Genomic DNA, 12,283 nt, shown 5'->3' with positions numbered 1-12,283 from the left:
GTAGAGTTGATATTATTTTACAGAGTTCTGTTAATGGACTGGATAAATGGTAATGCTATTTAAACTAGCCTCCTGCTCCAAACACAGCTGCAACTGTACTTCTATTTCTGAACAAACATCTTGACTTGAACACGCCGCTCGCTCTCAACTCAGCCAAAGAGAAATTGGAGCAGACAGCAAAGGAAAGGAAAGCTGGCCGCTGGCAGCATCCAACCGTGTCTATAATATTTCATATATGGAGTGCGCCCTCTTTGTGTTGCACTATGCAACAAGCATATATGCTTCCTTACCTATCACATGATTCACTTAACTTTGGGTGTCAGGTGATCATTAGAAGTGCATTGACATGTTTTAAAAGATTAAAAAATACCGTGGTACCTCGGGTTAAGTACTTAATTCGTTCCGGAGGTCTGTACTTAACCTGAAACGGTTCTTAACCTGAAGCAACACTTTAGCTAATGGGGCCTCCTGCTGCCGCTGCAACGCCAGAGCACAATTTCTGTTCTCAACCTGAAGCAAAGTTCTTAACCTGAAGCACTATTTCTGGGTTAGCAGAGTCTGTAACCTGAAGCGTATGTAACCTGAAGCGTATGTAACCCGAGGTACCACTGTAAACGTAATACAACAGGAGATAAGTACTAACTAACTAACTAAAGCTGGCACCACTGTGGCAATCTGCACATGAGCTAAAATGTTAAAAAGGCGCTCTAGTAACAGCATTTAACCTGAAGAAACATGTGATTCGAGCTATAGGTAAAGCACCCCATTATATTTACCATGCTGTTCTAATACACATTATAACTAGACACAAATACACTGTCACACAAACACACATTGTTTGATCAACAATAATCCCAAAACATCAGGAATGTTATACTATCTGTTGCAGTACACTGTTGTGGCACCCCACATTTATGAGACTGTAATTATGTATTACTTTCTCACATACTTGCACCCCAACCAAGCTATTCCCCCCCTCCGCTATTTATGATTATTTGATACTACCCAAAGGTTCTCTGAATTGTGAAATATAATTAGTAGTTATAGCATCCCTCTCTACTGTTCCAATAGAGATTTACTTAAAGATTATTTTACAGAAGCAGAAAGTTCTATACATAAGTGGCACAAATTGTTACCTTACAATACCTCTGTGCCTATTTCAGAGTATAATCAGAAGCATGTATGTTACACTAGCATTGCCAGTGAAAATAATCATACCACTGGAATTCAATGTGAGTGGAACCACAGATTTTACGTAAGCCTCCCACAAAAGAGACCAAATGAATGCTTACACCAAACAAATTCCATTGACTTCAATTACCATGGATCAGTGTACACTATTCAAATGCCACATTCAACAACCTGATAAGAAAGTTGTCGGAAGTACAAAAACCAAGCTTAATTTATGTGAATCAGAAAGAAACAGAAGCGATAATTTAGTATAAACTTTTAAGCTTTAGATCCTTAACAAAAGAAATCTGAAACAATCTTTGCGAAAGGAAGTGGAAAGCAAGATCTTGTGATGCGGCGCATACCAGGCTCTCAAAGCAAACATTATTTTATTGAGATTTACATAGCCCACTTCAAAGCAGCTGATGGGCTTTATCTTTTTTTTAATGTGTACTAGCAGTTAGAGGAAAGGTTAAGGACCCCGACAGTTAAGCCCTGTCGTGAACGACTCTGGGGTTGCAGCCTTCATCTCACTTTACTGGCCAAGGCAGCCGACGTCTGTCTGCAGGCAGTTTTTCTGGGTCATGTGGCCAGCATGACTAAGCCGCTTCTGGCGAACCAGAGCAGCACATGGAAACGCTGTTTACCTTCCCGTCGGAGTGGTACCTATTATCTACTTGCACTTTGACGTGCTTTTGAACTGCTAGGTTGGCAGGAACCAAGCAACAGGAGCTCACCCCATTGAGGGGATTCGAACCGCCAACCTTCTGATCAGCAAGCCCTAGGCTTAGTGGTTTAGACCACAGCACCACCTGCATTCCCTGCTTGTACCTGTAGATCACAATAATTTTTTGAGAAAACTCCAAGGCCTGAGCAAAATAATTTTTAAAAATACAAGTTATCAGTAATGATTTCAGCCCTTTTCTGTATTTTGTGCTCATACTGAAGCATCTATTTGATTTTTAAAAATTATCAGGCTTCCCTTTAAAATACAGTTAGAACATGTAGGTACTTTTTAACATAGTATCTACTCCATATTAATCTTGAGATACTATCTATCAAAACATCAAAATGTATCTAATGTATAGGTTGACTGTTTGTAAACCTTATTCCAGGTTTGCCCCTAAGGTTTACAATGTTAATAATTTATTCTGCCAAGGCTTTAAAGAGACTAGCCAGGATTCAAGGATTCTTTGGGCAAGCATATCCCAGTGTGATTCTTTCTGTCTTGCTTTGTTTTGCTCATTTTCTTTGAACAGAAGAGCCCATGCCATCATCACAAACTGCTTTTGAGAAGTCCTTCATTTTCAAAAGCGATTTACTACTCTGCAAGACTTGGATCTCAAATGAGATTCCAAGCCCAAAGCACTAATTGTGCATCTATTTGGGTCCCAGTCTTTGTAATTAAGGGAGAGAATATGACAAAACACAACACACTTGGCATCAAAGGTCTTTAACAGCTCACTACTCTGATTTTAAAATTCTTCTAGTGCGTACCATACTACTGAAGAAGAAGAAGAAGAAGAAAGCAAACTGGAAGGAGCAAAGATCACCAGTGTTGAAGCAATGATTCTTCAACATCAACTTCGTTGGACTGGTCATGTTGTGCGGATGCCTGATTATCATCTTCCAAAGCAACTACTCTATTCTGAACTTACAAATGGAAAGCATAATGCTGGTGGTCAACAAAAGAGGTTTAAAGACTGTCTCAAGGCAAATCTAAAAAAATGTAGTATAAACACTGACAACTGGGAAACACTGGCCTACGAGCACTCCAGTTGGAGAACAGCCTTTACCAAAGGTGTCATGGGCTTTGAAGACACTCAAACTCAGGACGCAAGGGAGAAATGTCCTAAGAGGAAGGCACGCTTGGCAAATCCACACCGTGATCAACTCCTGCCCAGAAACCAATGCCCCCCCCCCTGTGGAAGGACGTGTGGATCCAGAATTGGCCTCCACCGTCACTGACAGACCATCTTACTCAAAATAATCACCAAATAAGAAGAAGACAAGAGAACAATTAAATCCCACAAGTCAGGAATCAAAATTACAGACCACAATAATGTCAACACTCTTCAAATCGTTATTTAGTTTTGGGTTCTTTAAGCGATTTCATTTCAATATTGTTATAAACAAACAGGGCGAGGGGAGATATTCCAAGCCAGTTTCCACCCAGAATGTAATCGACCTTGTCATCAGAAACCAGTAGCAAACTAAAAAGAAAAGGATTTATACTAATCTGGTTTGAAAAGTTACATCAGTCAACTATAAGAGTTAAAAAATATGGAACAGAAACAATTCAGAGGACAGCGCAGAGATGATGAAAAAGCAAAAGAAAACAAGAATTAAAGGTGCACTGAGTCCAGGAGCAGACAAAACACTTACTCAATAGCATATTTCGTTTACAACTTAAAAGCACTCAAAGCATATCAAAGCGTTCCACAATGAATACAGAATATAGCTTCTACTTACAGCCTGTAGAGTTTTGGAGTCCCAAGAAACAGCAACTCTGAGAGGAGTTGAAGATTATTTCTGTTTAGACGCCTGAAGTAGAAAAGAAAAAGAGAGAGTTACAAATCAAAATAAACAGCAACTTTATCATGATGTGTCATAACTCGACAACCTGAGACTAAGTGGCCCATGCAGGAGAAACAAGCCAGCGTTAGTGCCAGGGGCTATGCAGAAAACATAAGCCAAAATACCGTGATGAGTTTAACATTTTATCTATATGTATTAGCATAAAGTATGCATGAGTGTTTTAAATTCCAACTTTTTTACTCCATGAGGACAGCATGAGGAATGAGCAGAGAGACCACCCTACTGCCAGGGCTTAAGCAATCATTTTCCCCTTGTGGAAAGTCATTGTAAAAAAGAGAGCCATCAGGCATGTTACACCGATTTATCCTTCAAGGAGCACCGCCAATTAAACTGACATGAGCTATAACAAATCAAACCTTTCAGGTGGCGTTATAAAACGCTAGCAAAATCCCCGTCGTTATGATCGTCGGGGAATGAGTATAAAGAGGGAGTGCATAGTATCAAGAACTTGAAGGAACATATTGCACCTCCCCACAGAGTCCTCCTCAGCAGAGATTGTGTACTAGCCACCACAGAATGGCAGCGGGGAAGGCAGAAGCAGGCTGCATTAGCTAATATGGATTAAGTTTCAGTTTGCCCATCCATGTGCACAAATGGCACCAAATGCAGTTTTGGAAGCTCTTTCAGCTCTCATTAGCTAATAAATATGCCAAATGTAAGCCTCAATGGACGTATATTTATTGCCAAAGGGTGAGCCTAGATGGGACCAGTCAAATCTTCCTCTGTCAGAAGAGACAGACATGTGATCAGTTTTGTAAAGTGGTCCAAAGGGTATTCGGAAGATGCATAAGATTGTACTCTTTGCTATTTTTAATATCTGTTTAGTGGTAGCAAGTCAATTCCAGAATAGCTGTTTTATTGGACCTCATTTTAGATATGGGCTCAGTTCAAACACCATATCAACCTATGGTCTTGAAGACATAATTATGAACTAGTACAATACAGTGGAATCTCAAGTTACAAACACCTCAGGTTACAAACACTTCAGGTTACAAACTCTGCTAACCTGCAAGAGTTACCTCGAGTTGAGTACTTTGCCCCAGGATGAGAATGGAAATGGTTGCACTACTACCAGATTAGTGAAATGTTTAAAAAAGACTGTAAAATGTGTGGATATGAAGGAAAAGAATCAAAATTTCAAATAGAGGTATTGAATAATGAGTATAAAAATTTGTCTAAAATGTATAGAATGTTGTTGGAATGGCATACAAAAGATGAAGAGGTGAAATCAGTAATGATACATTGGGCCAGAGACTTTGGTTATAATATACAATATGATTGGACGAAATTCTGGAATGAAAGGTTAAAATTTACGGCGTGTACCGCGTTGAAGGAAAATGTAATGAAAATGGTATATAGATGGTACATAACGCCAGTTAAATTAGCTAAAATGTATAAAACATGTAACAAGTGTTGGAAATGTAAAGAAAAAGAAGGAACTTTCTATCATATGTGGTGGGAATGCAAAAAGGTGAAAGGCTTCTGGGAAACGATATATAAGGAATTGAAAAAGATGTTGAGATATACATTTGTTAGAAAACCAGAAGCCTTCTTACTAGGATTGGTAGGTAATGAAATTAATAGAAAAGATTGTAAACTTTTCCAATACGCTGTAACAGCTGCAAGAATACTTATGGCGCAAAGATGGAAGCAGGAAGAAATTCCAACTGTGGAAGAATGGAGAATGAAACTGACTGAATATGTGGAATTGGATAAATTGACTGGGAAGATTCGATATCAGAAAGACCAAAAGTTTATCGAGGACTGGGGGAAATTTACAGATTATCTGAAAAGCATATGTGATGCACAGACAACGCTTGTTGGTTTTGAAGAGTCTCTGTGAAAAATTAAGAAATATTGTAAAAAAGAAAGTAGGAGAAAGGAAGAGGAATGGTTAAAGGCAATAATAAGTTCAGAAATGCGTTAACAATAGAAATTTTAACGGAAGATTGGCAGAGAAACTGAGGGAAGTCAAAAATTTGATGAATGTGAGAGTTAATATGAGTTGATTGTATAAAAATGTTTGGAAAATGAATAAAAAATTATTGGGGAAAAAAAGAGAGAGAATGGAAATCGTGTGCTGGCAGCGCTGCGGCAGCAAGAGGCCCCATTAGTGAAAGCACGCCTCTAGTTAAGAACAGTTTTAGGTTAAGAGCCTACTTCCAGAACGAATTACGTTCGTAACTAGAGGTACCACTGCAGTTGAATTTACAAACCACAATTTGCAGTAAGCCAGAAGCAGAAAACATGTTTTGAAGCAAGTTTAAACCCGTGCATTCCAGCTTGATTTGGGCTTCAAATTTTAGATATCTATATCTAAATATAATTGATAATTTAAGTATAGTTTAAACTGAACAGTAGTGTGCTTTAAATAAATATTTAAATGCTGTATCTTTGCATTTGTTTTATATTTTATACTGTGAGTCACTTTGAAAATTCTTATAATACGGCAGGATGGATTTTTAAATGAATGAATGCATTTCAGACTTTTGAAGACAATTCAGAAGCGTCAATTACTTCGAAATGAAAAGGTCAGGTCTAGAAGCACTCCCAATCTCTTGGAGGGGAATATACAGTGGTACCTCGGGTTAAGTACTTAATTTGTTCTGGAGGTCTGTTGTTAACCTGAAACTGTTCTTAACCTGAAGCACCACTTTAGCTATTGGGGCCTCCAGCTGCTGCTGCACTGCCAGAGCACAATTTCTGTGCTTATCCTGAAGCAAAGTTCTTAACCTGAGGTAATATTTCTGGGTTAGCGGAGTCTGTAACCTGAAGCATATGTAACCGGAGGTACCACTGTAATTCTACAAAAACAAAAGGCTATGCACCTAATTTCAGATTACTGGAACCTCCAACCAACAGTAATACTGCCATTCTATATTGATTAAGTTTCAGTTTGTCCATCCACGTGCACAAATGGCACCAAATGCAGTTTTGGAAGCTCTATACATCCTTTCAGGGTATGAAAGATGGAACTGAAAGAGGGAGATAGGAGCATGTGGATGAATGATGAAAATTGTGGCTATACTCATGACAACCCCTGACGAGCCAGTATGCAGAAGATCGAGCAACCCATCAAAGGTCTGGGAAAAGCAGAAACAGTGTTTATCCAATATAAATGGCCCCCACCAGAAGTATTAGCTCTGTGGCAGTTATTTGGGAGGGGTGATACAGGTACAGATGATATTCCTGTTCCTACCACCACCACCACCATACCCCCAAGCCCTTGAGGATATGTTAGTTGCTAGCACTACCTCAAAGTATGGAGAGTTCCAAATAAGCTGGGAGCACCTCATATTTCAAACAATTGTACTGTCAATCATAAGTACGTAGAGAGAAAAGGGCAAACAAGCACCTCCCTCGCCAAATGTCTGGTCAGTTGGAATCCTTCCCGATGACTGCTATGATAAATGTAATAAATGTGATAAAGCCAAAGCTATCTATGGGTTTCATGTGTAAGTAACACTAAGCAGGCTCCAGCAGCACATTAATAGCTTAAGCCACTTTAAAGCAGCGGTGCCCAACTGGATCATGTAGAAACTAAGATTTTTCCACATAATGCAGAGGAACCAAGATGTGACCACTGTACCAATTATTACTGGAGACAGGATTTGTTCTATAAATTGCTATATAAGACAATGGAAGGCGATTTTTAAATACAGTATGTTGAATAAATTATTCCTTGAAACATTATACAGTGGTACCTCTGGATGCAAATGGGATCCGTTCCAGAGCCCCGTTTGCATCCTGAAGCGAATGCAACCCACGTCCGTGGGTCGCGATTTGCTGCTTCCGTGCATGCGCGTGACGTCATTTTGAGCGTCTGTGCATGCGCCAGCGGCGAAACCCGGAAGTAACGCGCTGACTGTACAAGAATACTGCTGAAATTAATCACTTGCTTAAACAAGATTTACAGAAACTAGCCAAAAACTAACATGTCACACTAAACCACAGTTTAGAATGTTGTACAGAAGCTGGGACAAATTTTAGCAGAGCTTAGGTACTCCCCTTTGCCTGCAGCCATGATGACAATTTTAGGTGCAATTCAGAGTCAGTATGGGGCAGAGACTGACCTGGGAGACCAGAATTCATTATCCTCATGAAGCTCACTGGGTAGCCTTGGGCAGTCACTCCCTCTCAGCCTAACCTCCCTCACAGGATTGTTGTGGGGAATGAAGTGAGAATGGGGAGAACCACTTATGCCACATTGAGCTCCTTGGGGAGAAGGATGGAAAATAAATGCAATAAATAAATAATACATCTACTTTTGTTTTTGCCGAATCTCAGCTTCTTCTTGGGTGCAAACCAGGGATTCTGGTTTGTAACAAAATCTTGTCAGTTCCAATACAAGTCAACTTTAAACCCTGAGCTATGTTAAGCTAACCAATACTAACCACTTCATAAATGTTAATGTACTACATTTTCCATTTCAGAACTGAATTTTCAGTTAAGACCAACCTTGTGTGTATAAATAGTTCCCATAAGGAATGTAAAAGTTATTGATTCAGTGACGGTCTGCAACAGAACTGAGTAAATGGGAAAGCTAAGGCAACTTTAAATTCTGTAAAGAACAATTCAAGAAAAACTTGATTCTTTACAAAAGGTACCCACTAATGCTTATTTTGACATTTTGCAACACTGCAACTAATTTAAGTGGTTAAAAGAAAAGATCATCCAGCAAACAGTGTCTCAAAGAATGAGCACAAAACAGATGTGGGAAAAATAAACAGCCTTCCTGTCTTGGAATTTCTAAAAAGGTCTGCAAAGAGCAAACAGGACTTCTCACTGCAATTTGACTTCTAGACCTGTTAAAGACAGTCCCATGAGAACTAGACTCAGATTAATTAAGTATAGTGCTAGAAACTACTACAGTTAGAAAAAAGTACACAAGCTCTTCAGTTACACAGCTTACACACTCTTACCCAAGAGTGGACAAAAAGTTACAGTAGTTCCTTTCCTTCTCAGAATTCCATTTGCTAGAAACATGCCTACTAAAAAAGAAACGAAATGAAATGCTGTCGTTTTATACTAAGATCCTATGGCAGGTAGGTTGCAGGTGTCAGTCTGAAACCATATGAATTTTTCTGGACAGCCTAGTTTTAATGCTGTGACGTTCTGCATGATTTGCCAACTATTTCTGAGAATTTAGAGATAGCAAGTACTTTATGATGAATTTTTAAAATGTAAACAGTATATAATGAAAGGCAAAGCTTATGTGGCATAGAAACATGATCACAAGAAAAGTCCTGGTACGTTGACACATCGACACTCAGAGAACTTTGATAACTTTTAGCCACTGTTTAAACCGCCACAAAACCTAACATGCAAGTGCATGCAATTGTCAGTAATACACTATTTTTTGTTGGTGACAAAATTATTCCTTCTAATTTATAAACAGCAACACTACACCTGGCTAAGAGTAAGTTACACTTGAATTTATTTCAGTCCCTTAACCACCTTTCTGTAGCTTCTGTAATTTGCAGCAAAATGGAACCTTTGGTGTGGTATTTAGATACTGATAAATCCAAACATAGACCAATTACTTAATATTTAGGAAAAACAAGCAAGCACAGGTGTGGGAGTACAAAACCCTATAATTATCAGGAGACAATTCACACAGTCTTTTATTAACTGATAAACACTAAGGTGCCACCATCCTTGTTAAGGGATAGTGTGCACTGTGTACCTAAAACCATGTATGTTAGTAAGGATAGTTTGCCTCAACACTGATTAACAAGGAGCAACTGCTTTCCCCCTCCAGGCCTGCTCTCAAAAGCATATTCTCTGCTTTTGCTCATTATCTACCTTCAGAGAGAAAGCTGGGCAGCATTAACCCTTAAGTTTATATATTCCTAGACATCAAGAGGATCTGTACCTATAAACAACATACATCCATGCCTCTTTTAAAAGATGGAATTTTAGAATGTGCATAGCTTTGCAAATATTTACAGTTCCTCTGTTTCACTGCAGAGTTACAGAACGCAGATATTGAAAGAGAGTTCTGCTTGTAACTCAGAACACTGCTCTTACTCTGTAAAGTGCTTGGGGCAAATCAGTATTTGTCAGTATAAAAGCAGTGCAGTGAAAGCAGTAAGTAGCAGTGGGTGATTGCCATTGATGTTTATTCATTTTTGTATTAAACCTGCCCCCTCCAAATTGCTTGAGGGAAGTTATCAAATGAACACACATATCCAGAAAAAAAAATATATGTCAGAACAACCTGCCCTAAGATATTGACCCCAGCTGTCAAAAATGAGGCCAAGCATTTTCAGAGTTCTCCTGAATACTCAGGCTTTGGTAGCACAGCAAGGGACCTGCAGATCAATACTACATCCATGTGGGAAGAGTACAGCAAAATGCAGTCCCATCGTATTTTAGGACTTGGTGCCAAACAGCAATTCATAGCAAACAAAAAATGGTAAACATTTTCTGCAAATACTACTCATTTGCTAAAATGACTACAAATAGTCCTTTACAAATAATTTGCTACAACTATTATTAAAAGCAATCATATTCCTTACTTCTTACAATGATAACAGAGAGCATGTTCATTATAGCAAGTGCAAGATTCTTTTTGGGTTCTCCCATACTCAGCTTAAAAGCAACTTCAGTTAGATCCAGACTTCTCCTAGCTCCACGTTTCTACCTGATGCACACACAAAACCCTGAAAGTTCACACGCAGCCCTGAAATCCCACACATGAAATTGCTACAGAGACATTCCGACAACCTTGTTGCCTCCAGTTTCCACCCACTAACTCCATCCACCTTCCACAGAAGATGCTGTCTCCACAAGTGGCAGCAGTCTCTATTCCACATTTGACACATAAATGAATAGGGTAGGCAGTGACATGTGAAGCTGTGGGCCACCACCATATACTTGTCCAGGTGGGAGAGAGTATAAGAGGGTGGCCAGGAGCAGCAGCAGCAGCAAAATAAATAAATAAAATAATAATAATAATAATAATAATAATAATAATAATAATAATAATAATAATAATAATTTATACCCCACCCTCCCCAGCCAAAGCCAGTCTCAGGGAGGCTAACACCAATAAAATCACAGTAAAAACATAACAGGGGGAAAAGAGGGGGGGGCACAATTTAAAATACAGGTTAAATGCAATTTAAAATGCAGCTTCATTTTAAAATAGCCGATAAATCAAGACCATAAGGGGAGAGAAACATAAGGGTCTGACTGAGTCCAAACCAAAGGCCAGGTGGAACAGCTCTGTCTTGCAGGCCCTGCGGAAAGATGTCAAGTCCTGCAGGGCCCTAGTTTCTTGTGACAGAGCGTTCCACCACGTTGGCGCCAGTGCTGAAAAGGCCCTGGCCCTAGTTGAGACCAGTCTAACCTCCTTGAGGCTCGGGACTTCCAAAGTGTTGTTATTTGTGGACCTTAAGGCCCTCCGCGGGGCATACCAGGAGAGGCGGTCCCGTAGGTACGTGGGTCCTAGGCAGCTGCTACTCCTAGCCAACACCAATCACAAAGGCAAGCAGCAGTGGCAAGGAACACCATTTGCAACAGACATGGCAGAGGAGGAGGGCCAATGCAGTGCCAAGCAGATGGTAACCACCAGGATAAAGCCACCAAGATCAAGCCGTATAGCTTTTGCTGAAGGCAGGTGGCAGTGATGGCAGCTCTCTCGTATTAGCAATAGCAGGTCATGATGAGAAGGTGGCCATTCTGGGATAATGACACTTGCTTAAGCCAACTACTGATGCTGGATACACCCCTCTGGGTATGTAGACACAAGTAAAATATTCATGAGGCAGTGGCATCTAAGCCGTATTGCACCAACACTCTAGATAACATTTCTAATAGCTGTCTAGGAGCCAGTCTACACTTTACACGTGTGTAGTCTCTATGTGGATCTAAAGGTCCCCCCCCTTTATAAAGTTTATAAAACAGAGAGAACAATTACAACAGCAGGTGAAAGTTAAAACAGAGAAACAAACTACAAAATAGGCACAAGGAATATGTGCAGTTGCACAAGGGCTAAAATAACAAGGTGAAAGTAAAGAATTTTATCAATTATAATTCCATATTTTCCAGGCTTGTACGGAGGGTTGTTGTGAAAACAACTGTTCCACTGTATGTGTAATAAAATAATGCCAGTTTAATATAGAGAGTGCCTGGAGGTTCTAGGCCTTGTGTAGTCTTCTCCATTATAGCTACATTATAGCTGTGTGTATATATATATATATTTAAACAACAATAACAATGAAACACAAGCACAAACCAGCAAATAGCCTCTAAAATGGCAAGTTTCAGTGAGGAACAGCTGGAGGAAGGAGAAAGGATATGATGCCACTGATGGTCCTGCTGACCCACCTTTTTGTACAGAATCGAAAAAGGGGAAAGGGTACTTCATGGGGAGAAAGCAGTTTGGTAATAAGAAGGTCCTGTGCAGATAATTGTTCAATGGGATCCCACCCAATCTCTCTGCTTCAGCACTGTTCCTCCATTGAAACCAACAGCCGGAGAGGCTTTCAAAAATCTCTACTTTTCCCTT

At 39.7% G+C, this 12,283-nt stretch overlaps 1 protein-coding gene across 6 annotated transcripts in view; it reads right to left on the bottom strand.

The window, feature by feature from the left end:
- SLIT2 (slit guidance ligand 2) overlaps positions 1–12,283 on the bottom strand; it is a 239,955-nt gene that overhangs the window by 209,382 nt on the left and 18,290 nt on the right. For all 6 annotated transcript variants that reach the window (XM_081207584.1, XM_081207585.1, XM_081207586.1 and 3 more), the window contains exon 4: positions 3,643–3,714. In XM_081207584.1, the coding sequence (XP_081063710.1) occupies positions 3,643–3,714 (72 nt within the window). The remainder of the gene's footprint in view (positions 1–3,642; positions 3,715–12,283) is intronic.

Source organism: Podarcis bocagei (genome assembly GCF_964188305.1).
Source record: "Podarcis bocagei genome assembly, chromosome: 9".
Classification (NCBI taxonomy): Eukaryota; Metazoa; Chordata; class Lepidosauria; order Squamata; family Lacertidae; genus Podarcis; species Podarcis bocagei.
Note: the sequence above shows the minus strand (reverse complement) of the source record. Positions and strands in the feature narration are given on the sequence as shown.